This window comes from Plodia interpunctella, chromosome 21, assembly GCF_027563975.2.
Source record: "Plodia interpunctella isolate USDA-ARS_2022_Savannah chromosome 21, ilPloInte3.2, whole genome shotgun sequence".
NCBI lineage: Eukaryota > Metazoa > Arthropoda > Insecta > Lepidoptera > Pyralidae > Plodia > Plodia interpunctella.
In genome coordinates this window covers 625086-648180 of record NC_071314.1, presented here as the reverse complement: position 1 = coordinate 648180, position 23095 = coordinate 625086, and the positions used below count along the sequence as shown (strand labels likewise).

At 37.1% G+C, this 23095-nt stretch overlaps 6 protein-coding genes across 6 annotated transcripts in view; 4 read left to right on the top strand and 2 right to left on the bottom strand.

Moving 5' to 3' along the window:
- Positions 1-3442, bottom strand: part of sno (strawberry notch) — a 36707-nt gene extending 33265 nt beyond the window's left edge. The window contains exons 1-2 of the mRNA XM_053760932.1: positions 3247-3442; positions 413-518 (exon numbers count right to left, since the gene is read on the bottom strand). Of these exons, the coding sequence (XP_053616907.1) occupies positions 413-518; positions 3247-3249 (109 nt within the window). The 5' untranslated portion in view covers positions 3250-3442. The remainder of the gene's footprint in view (positions 1-412; positions 519-3246) is intronic.
- A 470-nt stretch (positions 3443-3912) lies between these two features.
- LOC128678975 (uncharacterized protein) lies at positions 3913-7753 on the top strand. The gene has a single exon (XM_053760894.1). The coding sequence runs from the start codon at positions 4052-4054 to the stop codon at positions 7715-7717; it is 3666 nt and encodes a 1221-aa protein (XP_053616869.1). The 5' UTR covers positions 3913-4051; the 3' UTR covers positions 7718-7753.
- Positions 7754-8394: 641 nt separating this feature from the next.
- Cdc45 (Cell division cycle 45) lies at positions 8395-15551 on the top strand. The gene is made up of 11 exons (XM_053760911.2): positions 8395-8597; positions 8687-8977; positions 9196-9270; positions 9573-9707; positions 10240-10422; positions 10699-10856; positions 11878-12064; positions 12659-12853; positions 13284-13456; positions 14216-14363; positions 15221-15551. Exons 1-10 carry the CDS (start codon positions 8547-8549, stop codon positions 14355-14357), a joined length of 1590 nt encoding a protein of 529 aa, XP_053616886.1. The 5' UTR covers positions 8395-8546; the 3' UTR covers positions 14358-14363; positions 15221-15551.
- On the bottom strand, positions 15545-18127 carry LOC128678988 (venom serine carboxypeptidase-like). Its single transcript, XM_053760915.2, has one exon. It carries the CDS (start codon positions 17918-17920, stop codon positions 16520-16522), a length of 1401 nt encoding a protein of 466 aa, XP_053616890.1. The 5' UTR covers positions 17921-18127; the 3' UTR covers positions 15545-16519.
- A 168-nt stretch (positions 18128-18295) lies between these two features.
- Positions 18296-22807, top strand: LOC128678997 (venom serine carboxypeptidase-like). The gene is made up of 2 exons (XM_053760927.1): positions 18296-18450; positions 21757-22807. Exons 1-2 carry the CDS (start codon positions 18432-18434, stop codon positions 22674-22676), a joined length of 939 nt encoding a protein of 312 aa, XP_053616902.1. The 5' UTR covers positions 18296-18431; the 3' UTR covers positions 22677-22807.
- On the top strand, positions 18782-20904 carry LOC128678986 (uncharacterized protein). Its single transcript, XM_053760912.2, has one exon. It carries the CDS (start codon positions 18945-18947, stop codon positions 20439-20441), a length of 1497 nt encoding a protein of 498 aa, XP_053616887.1. The 5' UTR covers positions 18782-18944; the 3' UTR covers positions 20442-20904.
- Positions 22808-23095: the final 288 nt, after the last annotated feature.

Genomic DNA, 23095 nt, shown 5'->3' with positions numbered 1-23095 from the left:
AGGCGAAACCTACAGGAGTAATATATAACTAATTTTTATTATGGTTTTACCCGAGCGACGCCAGGGCGGACGGCTAGTATTATTTAAAAGAAAATTTTTGTTTGTATATGCTGAACTGAACTGTATTGAACATTCAAGTACATATTTTATTTACAGTTTTAAATAATAACTTGGCAAAATTAAATAAAGAAAATTACAAATCTTTTCCCAAAAACGATTATCACAGAACTATACAACTAGGTATGACCAATATCTCATGGACACCCAATAGAAGCCTAGGCCTCCGTTGAGCACATTTTGAGAACTGATGGTCTATCAAAGTCCCTCTTTAGTCAGAGCATTGTTTGCCTCTTCAGCTGGTAAGCCTCTATTATGAAGTGTAATCACCGGTCTATACTAATCAATCAATTACCTGGCACTTCCAAATTGTCCGGGTCCTCATCATCATCGAAATCGGAGTCATCGTCAGAGGGCGTGGGCGGACTGTCCTCGTCCGCCCCGTAGCCGCCACGTTTGGACTGCAATTATAACCATTTATTTACCAGACCTATAGTTAAGGGTTAAATTAGAGACTCATGGTGTTAGCTAGTAAGTGAATCTATTACTTCTTCTTATATGTATAATATCTGTTCTTGTTTTATATACAACTAAATAGGACCTATGTTGTCAACACGCTATACTTATTATGTTTTCTGTTAAGTTTTCGGCATTATTTTGTCTATATCTACATGTTATTTTCATTGTAAAATTTTTCTTATAATGACTGTTTGTGCCAAAATAAAAAAAAAAATAAAAAAATAAGAGCGGCGTGTAGTCCCGCCTTAAAATGGGAACACTCCTTTCAAGGTTACTGGTATCTAACGCATAACCTTCCAAAGGTGCATAGGGTACATAGATCTTTTGTTGTACGACTTTTGTTTAAATGTCGTTTCCTCTTTTTAGGTTTTAATGTCATTTCTGTAAAACGTTAACTCTATGTTTGATTCTGCTACACAAAGCTACTGTACGGTCTCGTGTTGCTTGGCTATTACATAGAGTCAAGATCTTTTGTTCTAATAATGTAATAATAATAATAGAGTTAAGATGTGTAGAATCACAAATTAGATTGTATTTTTTTATATGAAAAAAACTACTAATCATGAACAGTCATACAATAAAAGTTGCTTTTTTGATCTACCCTAGTCTAATAGTCTTTGAGGTTTTGCGTTTGATACCAGCAACCCTAGATAGCAGAGACAGAGAGCAGCTGTTAGGAAACAATAGCATTCCCAAAAAGAGAAGACATGAGATCTTCAAAATTTAATGAATTCTTCAAAATTATGATGTATTATATCAATAATATCTTTGTTACGCAAACCTTGGACTTTGGAGTGTCAAAGAAAAAAAAATATTAAGTTATTAAAATTTTATTGTCCAACTTAAAAAGTAAACATTATGTGGACTTCATTCAATAAATGTTTGGATATATAACTGTTTCAGTAAGAAAGGACTGATCAACTGTCTGGTGCTTGCACTGGCGTTACCAAAGAAAGAAATGCCTTAGGGTGGTTCCTGTTTAGGACCTTTAAACCCTTGCCCTTGCTAAATTTCAAGCATTTTGGACAATGGAACTCTTGAAGGCAAAATGAGAGGAAATCTTGTCTTGTAGCAACTCTAATGGAACGGCCTTTACTAATTGGATGTGATTGTCCAAAATTGACAGAATATAAATATATATGGACAAATTACACAGATTGAGCTAGCCCCAAAGTAAGTTCGACACTTGTGTTATACTTGGGATACTAACTCAACGATACTATATTTTAATAACAAATATATATATAGATAAACAACCAAGACCCGGGCCAATCAGATAAAGATCATTTTCCATCATGACAACTTCTCCACTGGGGATTGAACCCGGGACCTCTTGGTACAGTGGCAAGAACTTTACCACTGCACCACCGAGGTCATCAAAAATATTATTGATCATAGCTTATATTTCTAACCACAATTGATTAGTAAGGACTGTAAGCCTGACTCAGTACCTAGATGATACATTTGATCACAATCTATGTAATCATTACAATTTATGTTCTAATTTTGCTTGTTTGACATTGATTCTCTTCAGAAATGCTATTGATACCTGTCAGTTGTCAAGGCTTTATATACATAAATAGACAACATGTTAGTATTAATCTTATTGGGGGCTTTAATTCATTGCCTCGGTATCCATATATTTTAGTTCTGGAAGTGCTTGGAGATACTATATTATCCATTAAGTGTGTTGCAAAGTTTATTGGATATATATTTAATATGGATGTGTTTGCAATCTATTTTTAAATTAGTGGTCTCAGAATAATATTACTAATGTTTACTCGAGATGTCAAGTTGAATTTCAGAAATTCCTAAACAAGATACAGATAACCATCTAATCCTTATAAACTTAGTATTAAACAAGTCATATTTCCTATAATAGCATGTTTTCAGGTTTCAAATGTATTACAATTGGGTGTTCAATATCAAATTTTCAATCAAATTGTAAGAAATACAGAGAGTGCCTCCAAACAATGACTTTTATATTTCCTGACATGTGTTTTTCAATATAATCATCATACTATGCAGCAATTTCAAATGCAGTAGACTTACATAACTGATAACAGTTTTATAATGCTATTTTATAGGCAATGCAGCACTCTGCATATTGAGTAAACTCCAAAATTGTGCAACATATGAGATGCTTATTATACTGCCACAAATTCTTAGAAAAATGGAATAAGCGCTGTAATTATTTATAGCAGGCAAGCTAAATTAACCGTAGTAACTATTAGTAAGCAAAATTTCGCATAGAACATCTATTTTGAAACGCAAATACCGCATTGTATAACTGTATGTAGCACAACTTTGGTGCAAGGATTCAAGACGTATTCTAGCTCTATGTCTAGAACCTTCCAAGAAAATCAATACTGCCACACCCAGCTTGCATAATTAATGTCTTATTAATACAAAGAAATCACCCATTTATTAGAGAAACATCACATAAAATAACATGTGATATCGCGACCACTTTGTGACAGTTTTTTTTTGGTTAGAATACTTGAAAACAAAGAAAAAAATGTAGGCAAAAAATGCTTTTTTACATATTCACAAACAAAAAACGTTCCAAGTGCATCGCAAAGGCACTAATTAAAAAATAGAGTGAAAAAATACAAAAACACATTTTTGTAATCAGTCACAAAAAGTATCAAAACAAAAAACTATCATTACCATTTTTATCGCTGATTAAGCGTTTTCCGAATGCACACTTTATTTCACACTACAATATCTTTCAAGCACAACTAATAAGAATTAATAATTTATCTTCAAAAATAAGAATAATTAGCGACAAACTCCTAAATTCGTGACAAAAAACCAGACGTCCGAACGGCGGTCAGTCAATGCTTCCGCCATATTAAAAAATTGTTAAAGTGCAAAGAAATCTGTTCGAATTCACACACAGTACAGACAAAACAAAAAGTAGAAACATAATAAAATTATAAGTTAGACATAAAAATCATTTTGATTTCTTTTTGACTAATGAAATGATAATTATTAAACCAAACAAGTATGAAGACCATGACAAAATCAACTGTGACAATATTAGACAAATAATCCGAACGAGAAATTCAATACAAAGCGGACTAGACATATATCTAAGCATTAGTAAGTACTACGAGTACTTACTAATTTCATGAATCTAAGATCTGACAACTTTGCTGACAACAATAAAAAAGAGGTCAAAAATGAAACTTTTGTGAAAAACTTATTAGTAACTAAAATATTTTTTTCTTTAAATTTAAAACCGTTTCTTTGTGTTATATCTGCGGCTTTCCTTCTTTGCTTAACAAACATTCAAAAAACATGACAATCAAATCAACATCAACTGTCATTTCAACATACTTAAAAAACATTAAATGTCAAGCCAAGTGATTTGTTTATTATCTTTCTTCATTCATTTTAGAAATATGTTTTACTGATTGTTAAACGTTTTAGTGAACCCAGAGATTATCGTAACAAGTATATATAAAGAAAAATGTTCAAAAGACCCAAGCCCGGTGATGATGAAAATGAAATTCTCAGAATGCAGGAAGAATTCCTACGGGAAAAAAGCAAGAATCAAAATTTACAACCAGCGGCTCAAGTAACTAATTTACGACCAACAGAGGCAACGAAAAGGGTAACCAGCGATACAAGAAAGCCTTCAAAGTACGCGCAATCGAAAGGTCTTAAGAACCATGAAGAAAAACGAGTTAATTTTGAAGGAAATTCTAGTTTCGACATCAGTGCAATGGTAGGTGATATAATTGAAAAGAACAACGAGGAAATCTCTGATTCGAAGGAAACTTTAACAGATGATGATAAAGTATACTACCCTAAAGTGATCCCATCCATTTTAGGAAATATCATAGAAAAGAACATGGGTAGTTTTGTGGATTTTGATTTGCCTATGCCAGCTCAAGGGTTTCCTGAAGTTCTCAAGCGGGACCCTGTTCTAACTCCCGGCAAAAGGCCTGCTACGGTCTCAAAAGCAGCTAAAATTGCAAGAAAAGAATTACCAATGATGGAAGTTGATGAGTCTTCTCCATCAACCACACAAACTAATAAAGAAGAAAACTTATCTGAACCTAAAAATCTACCTACAAAAAGCTATATACTATCATCAAGTGAATCAGATGACATTCACAGTGAGAATGTAAACACATTGAGTAAATTATCTGAAAAAGAAATTTTGGAAGAACAAAAGAAGTTGATGTCAAGCTTAGATCCAAAATTAATAGAATTTATTAAAGGTAGACGGCAAAAATCATCTACAGAAGCAAATACAACATCACCAATTATTGCTCTTGAAATAAAATCAAAAATTGTAGAAGAAAATATGGACACTGATGAATCACGAAATAATTTGCCTATAGAAAATGATTATCTTTGGGAGAATGACATTCTCTCTCACCCGGGAGTAAATAAATGGCTCCATTTTGACACTTTTGAAAAAGATAAGTTGCAGTGGATGAGAGGCATTGAAGAGAGTAAAAAAATAAGACCAGATGAGCCTTATGAAGCAAGATTTAATTTTAACGGATACTTGTTGCCTTACTCAATGGAATACACGGAGAAAACAAAAACACTATTCCACCACGGAGAAGAACCACACAGACCTGGTTACACATTATCAGAACTATTTGAATTGTCAAGATCAGCGGTCCCACAACAGAGAGTCTTGGCTTTGAATACAATTGCCGGAATACTAGAATACTACAGTACAGGAACATACAAGGATATTCTTGAAATACCTTTGAGCAAAATATTTTTTGTCATCCGATATGCCATGGACGAAAATAAAGTTCTGGTATTAGAGCCAGCGTTGAAAGCAATGAGGAATTTAGTCTACAATCGAATTGATGAAGCCAGTTTGGATGCCTTGCTCGGCTTTGGCGAAGGGTTACAGCAGCCATGTTTAGAGAATGACAAATCAGAAATTCAAGATATGGAGTCAAAAGAATCAGAATTAAAAGATTTCCATTTGGCAGAAATAGATATTATTGCTGCTCTGTTGAGAACTGATATACTTCAGAGATTATTTTACATTTTGGAGACTGTTAAGCCTAGTTTCAACTGTGTTCAGTACTCTTTACAAATATTGACCCGTCTAGTCAGGGACTCCATTGAGACTGCTACCAAAATCATTGACACGGATCACTTGATGCAAAGTATTATTCGAAATTTCCTTCCAGTTAGCAGTTTGAGCTTTTCTTTTGTTCCACACATAGTATACAATGGCAAACCAATCTTGGCTGCACTTAAATTTTTGAGAATTCTATCTCTTCAGTGTATAGAAATTGGAAATATTCTAGTAGAGAAATATGAAATACTGAAACCAATATCAGAGTATATTAGCTCTGGTGTAGATGGTACTTACGGACTGAGAATACAAATAGAAGCATATAGCATTCTGTCTAATTTACTGCAGTACAATCTTGGTATTGATAAAGCTATGTCCCTGTCTCCTGTGATTATTACGACACTTTATAAACATGTTAAAGGTACAGATATCTTTGTCAAAGCTCCAGTAATCACTGCCACTCATGCAGCTGTTGTTCTGCAATTTGTCAATAAGGTTTTAGGCTGTTATAGGGTAAATAGAGATCCTTTCAAGAGTCAAGTTTATCCTCTATTGAAGGAAGGCATTCAGAAGTGGCTTGCACAGTTGGCACATTCTGAAAGCTACACTTGTGGGCATCTCCGTCTCATTTGTTCAGCCTTAGACTGCTGTAAAACTGTGTTGATGATTGAAAGAGTCCCATTAAAGTTTCTCAGTGACTCTCTAAAAGATCTATCTGCATCCAACGGATTCAAGGAGGTAGTAAATAATTTGGTACCCTCTTCAAATCTGTTATCAGGAATAGAAAATAGAGATCTCCATTACACAAAGAATTTAAAATGCCTTGGTACGTCTGTTATAGATTCGGCACAAAAAGTGTTGCCGATTCTAAATCCGTGTTCTCCTCTGCCGTTTCTGGCGTCGCTGCTTGACGTATTAAGGTTGATGGAGGACAAAGAAGCGTGCAAATATCTAATGGAACATTTCTCAGCCTATCTCAGGAATATGGCGAATCAATTCCCAAGTTTATGTGACAACTGGTTCACTAGAATCGAAACGGATTTCTTATTTAGCCTCGTCAAAATTGCAGTTTTAAACGATATATCGGATCTGAACAAAGACCTTATATACATCGTTTCCAGCAAACTCTGCTATATTTTAAGGATCGATAAGAAGTATGAACTGGAATTTGTATTTAATACTGTGATTTTCAATAAGAATTGGTTCACAACTGAAAGACTGTTCAATATGCTGTCGTTGTCTGATGCAGAGAACTTCTCCAAAGCGGTAACTTCAATAGGAGATATAAAACTGTGTTACCGCAGAGTAATCAATTTGAGCTACAGGGACATAGGCCCTAATGTCGTTTTGAGGATGTGGCAAGAGCCGATTCTACCCAGGGACTGGATTTACCTGCCCATATTAATGTTGTACAGTAAGAGTCAGGAAGCCGAAGAAACACATCGAGCTGGCGACACTACAGCTACATCACAAAAGGAACTGATAATAACTTGCAGTTTAGAATGGATTCTGTTCAATGAACTGTGTTTCTCCGATCTTCTCCAAGACATGAGTATAACAGATAGATTCTGCCGCGTCATGTGCGTGTTTTTATGCGACAACTCCTTATTTCTCGAAGCAAACATCAAGGTTTTGCTGCAGAAGTGTATTCAAACTTTGTTTAAAAGTAGAGCTGGTTTCGACTTCGACAGAGAGCTGACAGGATTGCAAAACTTCCAAGATTTTTATACTCAGTTTCTGGAGCAGTTCCAGTCTGTAAGTTATGGGGATCACACATTTGCTGCGTGCGTTCTGGTTCCGTTGGCACAACGGCATAATGTTAAATGGAGGAAATTGGTATGGTCTGAATACGCTGGGTGTTTACGCGCCCTCGACTGCCCTGAAGACCTTCTCTGTTACGAAATTAAGGACTATCTTTATCCAGAAGAAACAGACGAGTCTCTACTAAGGTCATACGTCCATGCTCTGAACAGCAACTTGTTAAGACCACACACAATAGCGCACAGGATAGCTCACCACCACGTCGAAAGTTTTAAAAAAAGGACAAATTCTGTAAATAATGATAGTAATAAGCAATAATTATTGTATGGAATAAAAATTTTCAATACCATTTAATATTAATTTAATTGAATACTTACCTACCTATAGCTTCCCTCAAATACTCTTTTTGTACTGAAATAACATAGGTACTTATTAATATATTAGTTATTTTAATATAAAACTAACTTTGGTCGTCATTTCGCTTCATACACATACATTTAAATTCTATGACTTCAAATAACTATTATCTCGTAAGTACATTTTCCATGTTTCAGCCATTGAAGCGGTTTTAAATGTGGTGCAAGTAGGTACCAGGGGAATGTAAATATTACGTTTGTGTGGAAGTGGTGGTTAGCACGCCCGCCGGTGTTTAAGAAGTCCCTACTTCGAATCCTACTCATTAGTTTATCAGTCCGGCGCACGTAATAAATTCAAAACATTTGTTGGCCACTACTTGCTTCCGATGAAGGAAAAAATCAAAGTGCTGAAGTCTAAGGGAATTAAAATCTATTTTGATTTAATAAGTATTTCAGTGCCTACTAATTCCATGCTCGGCCCTTCTTCTATTTAAGGGAGAACAAATAGAGAAAATTATGTCAAGCTCATTTTTCCAAAATATAAAACCTCGACTTGAACGTATCATTAGCACCATGTCCAAATTATATTTTCCGAACGTGTCTATTAAAATTTGGCGCGATTTCTCATGCACTTTTGACATTTTGTCGTTGAACTTTTGACGTTTGGTTGGAACAGGTGTTGGTGTTTATGAATTTTATGCACTGCAGTTTGTTAATTATTCGAAAAAATCCTGGAAAGTGCAATGGTATTCTGAATAAAATGGAGTACTGAACATTGTTACTGGCTCAAAATGTTCATAGAAGACTTACGGACAGATTTTTACGACGTATTACTCGGAAATGTGAGTATGATGCCCGCAGTGGTTGTTTACAATAGTTTATCAATGATTTATTGGTTGAAATTTAACAAATTCACGTTGTTTTCTTGCAGAGGGTGTTGTTGTTAGTACATTACGACGTGGACGCAATCTGTACGTGTAAAATTTTGCAAGAACTGTTTAAATGTGACAATATTTCGTACACATTAGTTCCAGTGGGGGGTATAGTTGATTTGAAAACGGCTTATGAAGAAAACAATGAAGAAATAAAGTATGTGGTGTTGGTGAACTGTGGCGGGACTATTGATTTAGTGGAGGTTTTGCAGCCAGAGGAAGATGTGGTGTTTTTTGTGTTAGATTCTCATAAACCTACAGACATTTGTAATGTGTATAGTGATGGGCAGGTTTGTTACATTTTACATGTTATTTCGAGTTAACTCACTATAAAAATTATGTCTAACTAAATCTGTCTGTACATACAAACTCAAGCCAAGAGAAATATGTCATAATGAACTGTACACCGCCTCAAGCCGCAATAAAATTTAAATTGATTAGTCATGATTTTCAAACAGAATATGTATTATTTATTCCCAAAAATTAATATCATAATTAAATTTTTCAGGTTAGGTTAGTGTATAAAGACAGTGAAGAGAACATTCCCAATTTTGATGATATTTTCAGAGATGATGAAGATGAGGTAAGATACACATGAAAAAGACATACATACTTAGAATACATTTAAATATTCTTATTTATTATACTTATACTACAGTTCCTTATATTTACTTACTTCTTATTAATATGTTATATCCATGCAAAAAGCCTGTGCCACTGTACGGATCTTCATCTATCTCCACACCAAAAATTATATGAAACCAATGCTCCATTTTGACATGCAAGAAGAAACAAACAAACACACTCTTAGAACAATAATATTAGTATGAATATGGGTACCTATTTAACTTTTCTGATCAAAGTGATTTTCATACCTTTTTTTAGGATGAGCAACCCGCTGAGAGTGGCATGGAAGCCCTGGAGGCTGTGGTGGAAAAGCGCCGTGAAAGACGGGAATGGGAGGAGCGCCGACACACGCTTATGTTTAACTATACACAGTTCTCTTATTTCGGGAAACCTGTGAGTAAATTTTAATTAATTTTAACTATTTATTTTCAAGATGTATAACAAGCTCATTTATACCCATCAAAATTTCATTATAGACAAGTATTGTATTGTATGTGTATGGTAATCTATTGAACAAAACACTTTACACTACATATTTTTTCTTGGCAAAAAAAAATCAGTGTGCCTACGTACATACAATTGTTCTCAGTGCAAGAACACTACTTTTCTACATGGTATAGCATCCCATAACAGAAGTCTTTCAACAGGGCTTGACCAATCCTTAGGTTAATTAGGCTGCAGCTTTGAGGGCGACGATTAGGGCGTTGAAATCGTACTTTTGCACGCATTATTGATCATCATTGTACCCTAAATATTTCAACTAGACATACAAAACTAAAAGCTACTAAATAAATAAATGCTCTGCGTACATAAATTGTTTTGGAACCCCTGATACGAAAGGTACATCCTCACAATTAGCCTGGGGCGGGCAGAACTCGTGGTCAGTCGCGGTGTGCGTGTAATTGAACCCTGAATATACCTGTAGAGCGCTTGCGTGGCGCTGGAGGTGTCGCGACGCGTGTCGCGCGGCGCGCGCGGCGCCGCGTGGGCGTGCGGCGTCGCGTTGGCGGCGCACGCGGCGCTGCATGCGCGCACTCCCGCGCGCTGTGTGCTGGACGCCGACGATCTGCATCGGAGGATCAGCAGCCAGCCGGAAACTGACCATGCTGTAAGTGCTACTAATGTTATAAAACTATATCCTCTGCCGCGTCTGTTTGTTTGTTCGCGATGAACTTAAAAAATACTGCATTAATTCTCATCCGGTTATCACCGATAGATATTGTGATTCCTAAGGAAGGTTTCAAAATACCACACGAACAAACATTTACCTCAAACGGTTTATATATTGCAAGTTAAATAAAGGCTTGTAAAAAAGCCAATTTTACAGAACGTTGCGCGAGTCTTGATCAACTCTCACTCGACTCTTATCATTTCCTTTTTCTAGTCGTGTCGCGTTGTGCTTGAAAAAGACGTGTGGCTCCCCCTATACCGCTCCTGGTCTTTAGAAGCGGCATTACGTCATGCTCCCTTGATTGGCCCTGCACTGAAGCTTCACACACTCGCTGGGGAAGGCAGACTGCGTCAATTACTGGCTAACATGGGGTATGTATTGAGAAATAGTAGATTTCAACGTGTGGTTCCCGGTCTAAAAGTGTACCACTTCAACTCCCATTAGATGTCGTATGAGGCGATTAATATATAGCCTGGGCAGTTGGTGGTTTTAGTAACATAAAAAGCTATAGCCTTATTTATTTTTGCATTGGATTTGTGCAATACTTACTACATAATAACAATGTTAATATATTGTTATTGTAAGTAAAACTATGTGTATGTTTCTTTCACGTAAAATTTACTGGACCGACTGTTATGCAATTTGGTACACGGGTAGAATATAACCTGGAATAACACCCACACATACAATACATCCCGAAATTACCATGGGAGCGAAGCCATTGGGCGCAGCTAGTATAATATAATTTTGTCCAATTAAGGAGCAACGTAATGCTCTTTCTTTTGTTGAGGTTTAGAATGTTTTTTTCTTAAAATGTCCCTTGGTGTCAAAATGTCAAAATTTTTGATTTTATGGGAAGAAAGAAATATTATGGGAAAGACATTTTGGAAAAGTTCATTATGGACAAGAAACAGTTTGGGAAAGCGACATTTTGGGAAAAAGACATTTCGGGAAAGGTATGTACCGGGAGCTAGGTTATCATGCTCGACCGCCACCGCAGGGAAGATCTTCCTGCCAGGCTGGTGTTGTGCCTGGGGAACCGCACGCGACAGGCGGTGTCATGTCGGAGGTTGTATTTATCCTTCCAATCGAAAACGCACTGTCTGCGCGGTCTAGGCTTGTTAGCATCTAGTAGCTTATCGACCATAGTGCCATCTGTCCGTAGAGTCGTGGATCACTTGTGTGGCTTGTTATTCGTGGCGTGGTCGTTGTCGCCACAGGTATATTTTTACCCAACGACCTTACATGAGCGTTCGCCGCGAACACAGTAAGGGATATGTAGACGTGGACATTTCGGAAAAGGGGTACATCTTTTACCCAATGAACTCGCGTTAATCGCCGCGAACACACTAAGTAAGGGATATGTAGACGCGGAACACTTTGGTTGGCCAGCTACCCGCTGTCGCAAGCGCGGCAGGCGTACCGCGCCATGGACGTGGAGCTGCGACGCGGCGTCCGCGCGGCGCTCGAGCGCGCGTGCCCGGGCGCCGCGCGCGCCGCCTTCCTGCTGCGGCGTCCGCTCGCCGCCGACCTGCCCGCCTTGGATATGGTCTACGCCATAATGGCCTTGATCGAACACGTGAGTCCCGATATTATGAACTGGATATACCGCCAATATCTCGTCCTAACTAATATTATGAATGCGAAAGTTTGTTTGTTGCTTCTTAGTAAATTATAATTTACTAGCTTTTGCCAGCGGTTTCGTCCACGTTCATATATTACATATATGTACGCAACATTTCAAGATGACTCTGGTTGAGGGTAAGTAGATAAATGTGAAGAGGTAACAAACAAATTTTGCGCATTCGCTACTTTATATCTATAATTAATAATTTTAAATAAAGCAACCCGTGATAAACTTTCACCTTTCCACCTGCGTTAAATACGTACATGCACTAATAACTTATTATTGTTAATATCTCGTGTTGATGAATGAAATCTATACCACATTTTAAATTATACTATCCCTGTAAAACTGTGAAAACCGTTGTCAAATTCCGTCCAGTAGTTTTGGCGTGATGCCTCCTATATACAGACATAGCCCACTAACAGTTTCATTATATGTATGTTTTTGCTTTGAAAATTTTTATTCTAAATCCTCATCGCGACATTTTGCGTAAGATACATTTTGCGCCCAAGCCGATTAAACACTACTAGAAAGTTTTCTTCCCAGGAATCGCTGCCGAAAGCCACAGGTTTCCAACACGCCTTGTCCGCATTGGACGTGACAGAGATCAGCCCAGCCGTCACGCTGGGCGTGACGTCGGCGCAGATGGCGCTGCAGGCGTGTCTGAAGGTCGTGAACGCCATACTCAGCGCCAGGAAGCTGATGAGGGCCGGCCCTTTTAGCTATTTCATTGTTCCGGAAGTAAGTTATTTATAACATCTGAGCGTTTTCTCGGTTTCTTCCTTAATCATTGAGCGTTGGAGTTTAGTTATTATTATTATAGTTAGCTAGAAGCATTATTTTTTAACATATTCGTTGTGATATACTAACCCACTTATTCATAAAAAGTTAAAGCGTACTTTATGCATGGAATTACTACGAAGTTCTTATTAAATCCATGACTTGATGTTCAAGCATGTTTTGTCTCTTTCCGACAATGTCTTTTGACATCGTAAAGTTGAAATATGTTTTAATTCTAATTTTTGGTGTTTTTGTAGTTGTGCGTAATTTTCGCAATTTAATTTGTATTGTTTAGATTTTCACTTGTGATTTTGTTATAATTTTTCTAATTTTACAAAAATGTGTAATTACAATTATAACATGAGTATACAAACCTCGTGGGACTGGACAGGGCACGGCGGAGGCCCGCTGGTTGCGAGGCCCGCTGTGGCTGTCGCTGGCGGCGCGCTGGGCCGCGGCGGCTCAGCTCCGGGCGCCGCAGCCGCTGGTGGCCAGCGCTGCGCTCGACGACCACACCTGCATACTGCTGGGGCTGCCGCCCAGGTTCGACCAAGAGCCTAGAAAGTGAGTAATACCGGATACTAACTGACATACTGACCGTAGGCTTTGTTCTCGTGACAATTTAAGCATTTTTTTTTTAATTTTAAATAATTTAAAAATTACAAATTCATAAGATGCTCAGTTTGCCATAATGTTGTCAAAATTCAAATTCAATTCACAGGCACTTTTTTCTCGTCAATTTTTATATTTATAATTATTTCTCACAAGCTACAAACTACTGGCATTTTGGAACGACCACTGCTGAGGAGGAATGCCGAAAGAAACTCATTTGAATAGTGTTGGTCCCTACCACGCCAGAAGGGCTTACCATTATTGTTTCTTACAATGTTCAAAGGTCTATTAATAACGGTTATGATGAGGATCAATCACAAATTAAATCAAGAGTTCAAGTAAATTTAGATTTAATTTTGTCGCTTTTTTACATCTTTACCCTCGCCTAGGTCAAGGCCAAGACAGCCCTGGATTATCCATTAGCATTGTATACTGAAACGCTTTCATGTTGAAACAGATATCGGGTCATTAAATACGAAATCGATTTGCGTGTTAAACAATTAGTAACTATTTACAAAACAGTAAATCCATATCTCAGTGATAGCTATTGGATTTTCTGCGAATACGACAATCTGCGAATTGGTCATTTTTAACATCAGGACATTTTGCGTACTGTACATTTTCCGACCATTGGATTTTTTGTGAAGTGGTCATTCTGCGAATTGGGCATTTTGAACCTAAAGTTTAAAAGAAGTACCGCCACATCCGCAGTCTCTTCGGCGCGGCGTTCGAGCAAGCGGCAGCTCAGTGCGGCGCCGCCATCTCCCTGGACCGCATGGAGTCTGCAGTCATCACGCTGCCCACCGCACAACGACCGCAGTTCCTGGACGCCTTGACCTCACTTCTAGCATAACACATGGTAACTTACTTTACAGCTGTTCGTTTAAATTTAAAAAAGTTATTCAATGTTATATAGAAGATAAAAATTTACTTAAAACTAAGACTGCCTGCTTCCGAAGCGGTGAAGAAGAGACGCGACAAAATTATAAATTTATCTCTCTAGGGGTATTGTAGTACAAAGTTTTAAAAGTTGATTTGAAAATGTGACTGTTAAGTTTTAATTTCTGATTGAATGCTTTTGACTTTGATCGCATAGCATTAGTCACTCCTCAGCTCCTATTTATTGCATAACACCTGTGAGATTTTATACAGGTTGAATAAAGGCATCCAAAATGACTTACTACCATCTAACTGCTAGCTGCATACACAATAATTAAATAAATGGCCAAAAGTGAGTGTGGCGACATCTACCACGCCACATGCACAACGGTGCAGATGTAAAAAAAAAAGCCGACCAAACGCAACGAATAACAAGCCACACAAAGTGATTCAGGACACTACGGACAGATGGCACGACGGTCGACTCACTATGGACAGCTAACAAGCCTAGACCGCGCAGACAGTGCGTTTTCGATTGGAAGGATAAATACAACCTCCGACATGACACCGCCTGTCGCGTGCGGTTCCCCAGGCACAACACCAGCCTGGCGGGAAGATCTTCCCTGCGGTGGCGGTCGAGCATAATCACCTAGCTCCCGCTACATGAGCAAGGTTCCTCACGATGTTTCTATCATCATGTACTTCAGTAAATATTTTTTTATCACAAGTGGAATTCAAACCGAGGACCTTTCTATCACAGATGGCAGTCTTAACCACTGGACCACCACTGCTTCTATGGATGTATTGATTCATAATTTTCTTTTCTTTCTTTTTCAGATTACACACATACAATCCCATCCCGTTTTGTCTATTTTTAGGATGAAATATTTTCTTATGATTTACTCAACATCTGATTCCAATAAGTAAGTAATTAATGTAAGGATATTAAATCTAAAATGGAATTGTATAATTATGCACAACATTAAATCTGATTTTCAATTGAATTTAATAATTTTTAATTAATCAATCACAAAATTAAATGAATTCCACAAATACTCAGTACAATGTTTTCAGACTTATTGTAATTAATTAATAATATATAGGTTAATTTAGTTTAATATTTATGATAATTAGTTTTTGTAATGGAATAAAATAAGTAAATAAAACAGTTTTTTATTTATTTTATAAGATACAATTATTCTAAATATTAAAATAAAATATATATAGGTACCACAGGTAGATCACAGCACATATTGCATACACTCTTTAATCAATAGGAGTTAATTTAACAATATTTCCTAATATGAGACATTTGTATGAAACTACATAGTCTAGAAACAAGTTTGTTGTAACTTATACACTTGACTATATTTTGTTCATAACTTAGATTCACCAGGAAAGCTTAAAGTACATGACAAGGTCAGAGAATTGTAAAACATATATACCCTATTCATCTTAGACCGAGACAAAAGGTAAACAAAAAAGAAACTAGAAATGAACAAAAGTCAAACATTTAAGTAAGCGACATGACTCCATAAAACAACAACAACAAAAAATTTTACATTAACAGAAAGTAAGAACAAAATTAACAAAGGAATAACGAGAAATAATGATTTTTTGTTCAAGGTTTGTTTACCTTTTGTCTCAGTCCAAGATGAATAGGGTATAGGTATTTAAAATTATTATCATAATTCATAGATTGTTGGCTGGAAATTCAATTTTCAAAAAGTATGAAATTATCAAATAAACTCAAATATCATAAAAACAAAAATGTTGTAACAACTTTTGTTAGTGATCACCATAGAAGTAATATTTAATGTACCTGTCGAACAAACATAACTTTTCTTACAAACATATTACCAAGTTCTGATGTCACTTGTTTATGCCATTTATTATAGAGCTTTTGGACAAGCCCATACAAATGTGTGACTTTACTTTTGTTATATCTTTGAAAACATTGTCTTTATGACAGTTATTTTTTCACTGGCGTTTCTATTAATATAAGGGCCTTTGAAAGGTCATCCAAACAAATATTTGTCATCTACCCTAAAATTAGTTGGTGCATGGTCAAGTTTCATACACCAGTCAAGTTTACATCAAACTGATGTAATTACATAGATAATTATGAAAAAATTATCAAAGTTTTCCATTTACAAATCTAGTAATAAGATCCAATGCCCATTTGGGTTGATCATGCGGCACCATGTGACCTGCATTACGCACCAGAACTTCAGTGAGGTTCCCTGCTTTTTTCACATAACCTGCAATTTCATTCTTAACTCGCCATATTTTTCTAGGGGCATTTCTATATTCATGTGCTGAAGAAAAATTAAGATTCTTCAAAAAATTCACAGTCAATGGATAAGCCACAATAATATCCAATTGTCCATTGTAGAACATAATACGGTATGTAGATAATAGTTCTGCAATATAAGGAGCGACAGACTTCAATAACTCTGTACTTAGATACAATGCAACATTTTGAGACTCTGCATTGAATGGACGATTGCCGACATGCACACTACGTCTCACATCATCCTTTTGCAACAGTTTCAAAAGGGGCTTAACATCTAAATTGTCTACGGGTTGTAAAAAGTTGTAGTAATTTTCAAAACCAGTACAAGCCCCGAAGTATGAAGTGTTCGCTATGTCTCCATCCAATAGATAGTCCATAAGGAGGTCTGCTTGACCCCAGTTCTCGTTTTTTATTGCCACATAAATCTTTGACTGGTACTTCTGGAATATGCGCAACTGAGCATTATCAATAAGTCCGTGTTGATATAGATAGTTTCCATAATCCAACTGGTTGACAGGGTCACAATACCCATTGCCTATAGCAAGCCCTTTCAACTCTATCTTCTTTTCATTACAATTTTCATTCTGTTTATGTATCATCATAGCCAGTGCTGGAATGTACTTCCCTGCGTAAGATTCTCCAGTAATGAAAAAATCATTATTTCTTAATTTCGGGAACAGAGTGAAAAATTGTTGGAGGCTGTTGTACAGGCCTTTGGAAATGCAGTCCTCGTTGGTGCAATAGCCTTTCTCCTGATCAGTGAAGCTGAAGCCCGCGCCGACAGGGTTATCAATAAAGAGCAAGTGATGGGTCAATGCCCAATGATGTTTTCGCATAACAAATCCCTTATTGTTAGCTGTTATCGGGCCCAATTCCACAAATAACCCAAATAAAGAACTGCCCCCAGGACCACCTTGAAGCCAGAGCAGCAAAGGTGCGGATTCATCCCCAGATATAGGCGGGAAGTACCAAAAATAATGATTAGAGTTGTAAGTTTCGTTGACGGTAAAAAAGCCAGCGTAACTTCGGCATCCTAATTTTTCGGTAATAGACACTCGAGAAAGGTTCTGAGCTAGAGAGATAGACCCATTTTTAAGGTATGGAGTGAGCATGAGCGGCTTCCCGGCGTCTCCATGGCTGGCTTCTAATTTTAATACAGGATATACGTAGGGAAATACAAAGGCCGTAGTTTCTAAATACAAACACAAAAATATTTGTAAAAAAACTAAATAACGATACATCACTACTTTTCGAACGCTATTTCACTTATTACGAATTGTACAACAACGCCGCAAATATTTTGAAATAGGTATATATTATTATCAGGTAAATAAAAGTGCAAAGCAGTGCAAAAGTTCAAATCAAACTCAAAATAAAACGAACTACCAATGTATTAGTGGATTTTGACATTTTTTTGTTTATTCCCTCGTTTCATTGAGGAAGCAAAGGGTTCTGGCCCATACAGTTTTTCTTAAACAGTCTTTTGTTAAATATGTGGATTTTGACAGCTTGACATTTTGTTTTCTTTTCTGTTTTAGATCCCTATACACTATGCAATTTAATCATTTTCATTTATTTTATTTATTACACACTAGCAGCTCATTAAGCTACTGATGCATACGTGTCTTGAAGTTTGGAAATGTTATCAAATCTGTTCTTAAAACTGTTGACTGAAGGTGCAGTGACAACAATATCATTGAGTTTGTTCCACACGATTGGATAGAAAATTACTCTTCGGTTTTGTTTTTGCCGATGTGCGACATAGTTTCAAGTAATGACCTCTTAATTTATTATTTTCCGAGAATTTAAACAGATTTTGCAGACTAGGTACATCGTAATATTTTGTAGGTCTCGATGAGACGCCCACTCGTCTGCGGCGTTCCAAAGTTAAGAGATTTAGTAATGTAATTTATGATTGGTGCCTTAAGCTATTGATAATATTATATTACCAGCATGAAATTAAATAATTATAGCTTCCATGATTGTTGAAAGTCAACACCAGTGTACTTACCAAACTCAAAATCAATTTTTTTATTCATAAAAAGTAACCTTTTGTTGGCAAGATATTGTCTGTCGTTGTCATTTGTCATCATCAATCAACATTTGTCAAGTCAAGCGTGCGTGTAAACCATAAACAAGGTGTAAACAAACTTAATTTTGACCTAGGTACGAAAAATGTTGAGCGTGAGGAAATAATCGGATTCGGTTGTTCATAATAACATTGCTATAAATAACTTTCAGTTGATAACAAGTTGACCAGCTTATATGTTAGTGAATGATCGCAAAATTCTCAGTTTTAATTCAGTAGTAGCGACAATGGGCCGTTTAATCTGGTGTATCTTGTCGGTACAAATATTTAATTTAACGTTTTCCCATTGCTTCCTGCACAAATATCCCAAGATATCGGACACATTCAACGATGGCGGCGATGCAGGCGATGCTTTGTTTCTTACGCCCTATATAGAAAGCGGGAACGTGACTGAAGGCCGTCGTCTTGCTCGTGTCCCCTTCACGGAGAGTCTCCGAATCAAGAGTTACGCGGGCTACTTCACTGTCAACAAGACGTACAATTCCAACCAATTCTTCTGGTACTTTCCCGCGATGATTCCGAACAACAAGTTAGCTCCCGTGGTGCTGTGGCTACAAGGAGGTCCGGGCGCCACTTCTTTGTACGGGCTTTTTACCGAAAACGGACCGTTGAGAGTGCGCAACAAGAAGTTGGAGAGGCGCAAGTATAACTGGGCGCTAAATCACCACCTCATCTACATCGACAACCCTGTGGGGACCGGGTTCAGCTTCACAGACGACCCTCGAGGTTACTGCAGAGATCAAGTCCAGGTCGGCGAAGAACTATACTCAAGTGTAGTGCAGTTCCTCCAGCTGTTCCCGGAGTTGCAGCAAAATAAGTTCTTTGTGACCGGAGAGTCTTATGCCGGAAAGTATGTACCTGCCTTAGCTTACACCATCCATAAGAAAAATCCTGGTGCTAAATTAAAAGTTAATTTGAAAGGCTTAAGCATAGGCAATGGGCTGAGTGACCCGGAACATCAGATGGTGTACGGAAAGTATCTGCAACAGATTGGACTAATTGATTTTAACCAGCAGAAGGTTTTCGAAGAATACCAGGATAAAACAATTAACTACATTAAACAGCAGAAATGGGACGATGCATTCAATACATTTGATGCTCTGTTGAATGGAGATCTTATAGATGGTAAGAGCATCTTCTACAATATGACTGGATTTAAGTTGTATTTCAACTATTTGCATACTAAAGATTACACAGGGTATGAAGACTTTGGCACATTTATACAGCAAAGTGCCACACGCAAGCAAATTCATGTTGGAAACTTACCTTTTAATGATGGAGTAAATGTTGAGAAGCATTTGAAACAAGATGTGATGAAATCAGTAGCCCCATGGATTTCGGAACTCCTAGATCATTATTACGTTGTAATTTACAATGGCCAGTTGGATATTATTGTTGCGTATCCCTTGACAGTAAATTATTTAAGGAATTTGAATTTCACTGGTGCCGAAGAGTACAAGACTGCGAAGAGATACATTTGGGAGGTGGATGGTGAGATAGCTGGGTATGTGAAGCAAGCGGGGAAGCTAGTGGAGATTATGGTGAGGAATGCAGGCCACATGGTGCCCGGAGACCAGCCCAAGTGGGCCTTGGATATAATTACTAGATTTACTCATGAAAAAACCTTCACTGGCCATCACAAATATAGGAAACATGCTTTAAGGGATTTGTAAAATGTGGATTCATTAATTCCATTTTTATTGATTTCATTAAATTTGTTTTGTGTTTGAATCCTTAAAAACTGTTATGTTACTTTCCATGCTCTCCATAGGTATAAGATATGTCACAAGAGATTTCATAGTTTAACTATAAACAGTGATTTTATTTGATTTAAATGTGTCAAACTAAAGTGAGAATTTAGGTATAAAAAATAAGTGAAACTTAAGTAATTTGTAGATTTTACATTGCTCGAAATAATTAGAATAAGTTATTGGTTATACTATTCTTATGATCAGTGTGGTTAAGAAACTATCATACAATTTAAATTCAATAAATAGACCATTGTAACAATTCTAAGAATCTTATGTTACATTGAATGTATGATTATAAACAAGAACTGTGTAGTTAAGCCTTTGTTTATGCAATAATATTTGTTGCTAAGCAAGGTGTTGTAATCAAATAAATACATATTTTATATACAGAATGTTTTCAATTTTACACTACATAATATAAGTACCGTGAAGCGGTGGTGGTATAAAGGTTAAGACGCCCGCCTGCGGATCAAAAGATCCCAGGTTCGAATCCTATTGGTGATCTGACTGATATATAGTAGTTTTCATCGACCACCACTTGCTTCCGGTGAAGGAAAACATCGTGAGGTAACATCCACACTGGTCGATTATTAACTTGTGTGTGAAATGGAGAAGGCAATGCCAAACCACTCCATGAATAGTGCCAAGAAAGTTATTGTGTGTGTTTCATTCCACGTAATGACCACGACCCTCAGCCATGAGGAATACGACTATGAAGAGAATATATGTAAGCCGACAAACATGCCACGGTAGAAAACCCCGTTAGAGGTCGATTCTGCTGATGAAGTCATCATCGTGTCCCAATGTTTTTTCAATAGTAATCAATTCATTTTTACGCGATAATAGATGACTGGGTGCGAATGCAAACAAACCCTCTAAAACTACGTATGTTGTTAATAAAACTACGTATGTTAATAGGTAGTTACAAATATTTTGAATGTAGATAAGACTTTGGTTGAAGGATGAAATAAATTCTATGATAACACCTACATTGTAACTGAATGCATTCATAGAATGCTATTTATATTTACATACTTACCTAAGTTAGAAATTATCTTAATTCCACCTGAAAGATAGGAATGCCAGCTACGTTCAGCTGGAATGTATTCAGTTCATACAAATATAGACAACGATAAACATGTTCTCTAATTTCAGTTTACCTCATAAGAGCGATGGGTCTTTATATAGGATGTATTTTATTTCAAATTATTACGATTTGTCATTGTTTCTTGCATAGTTATCTACGGGATCAACGAAGACGGCGATGCTGGCGAAGCACTGTTCCTTATACCATACATCGAGAGTGGAAACGTTGCAGAAGGGCGACGACTGGCGAGCGTGGCCATGACAGAAGATATAGGAATTAAGAGTTATTCTGGCTATTTTACCGTCAACAAAACTTATAACTCCAACCAATTCTTTTGGTATTTCCCAGCGATTAATAAACCTATCAGAAGTGCCTGTCAGTACCCCGTAGTCCTTTGGCTACAAGGCGGCCCCGGCGCGTCGTCGCTCTTCGGTCTTTTAAACGAAAATGGGCCCATAACATTAGCTTACAATACTATAGAAAAGCGCCAGTTTCACTGGGCACTGCTCAGTCATTTGATTTACATCGATAATCCTGTAGGAGCAGGCTTTAGCTTCACAGACGACCCACACGGCTACAGCACGGATCAAGTCCAGATTGGAGAAGAATTGTACTCCAGCGTGATTCAGTTTCTTCAGCTCTTTCCAGAGTTGCAAACAAATAAGTTTTATATAACTGGAGAATCATACGCTGGGAAGTACATCCCTGCGCTAGCTTACACTATCCATAAGAAAAATCCCGATGCAAAAATTAAAGTGAATTTGAAGGGAGCTGCCATTGGGAACGGTTTGTGTGATCCCGTGAATCAGATAGGAGTGTACGGGGAGTATCTCAGGCAGCTCGGACTCATTGATGTTAACGAAGAGAAGGTTTTCGAAGAATATCAGAATAAAACAATAGATTACATTAAACAGGAGAAATGGAAGGAAGCTTTAGATACATTTAATGAATTGATATTAGGGGAATATAGTATTTTTGGCCAATTTGTCAATTGGCCAAAAATACTATATTCCCCTAATATTGTATTTTTGGCCAATAGGATTTTCATATTATTACAATTATATGCATGACCGCGTTTATATACCAGATTTTGGAGACTTTATCCAACAAAATGAAGTGCGGATACAGATTCACGTAGGGCATCACGATTTTAACAATGGGAGTATCGTAGCAGAGCATCTGCGGGAGGACATAATGAAATCCGTGGCGCCATGGATATCTGAACTGTTGGACCATTACTTCATATACTTTTACAGCGGTCAGATGGATTTAATAATTCCTTACACGTCGACGGTGAATTTTTTGAGGAATTTGAACTTTACAGTTCTGGTTATTTGATTGGCTTCTTATCGGTTACGGCAAGGACGTCGGCAAATTGAGAGAGGCTTTGTTGAGGAATGCTGGCCACATGGTGCCGACAGATCAGCCACTTTATTCGTTAATGATATTCATAGAGTTATTTCTAAAAACCAAAGAAGATAAACGATAG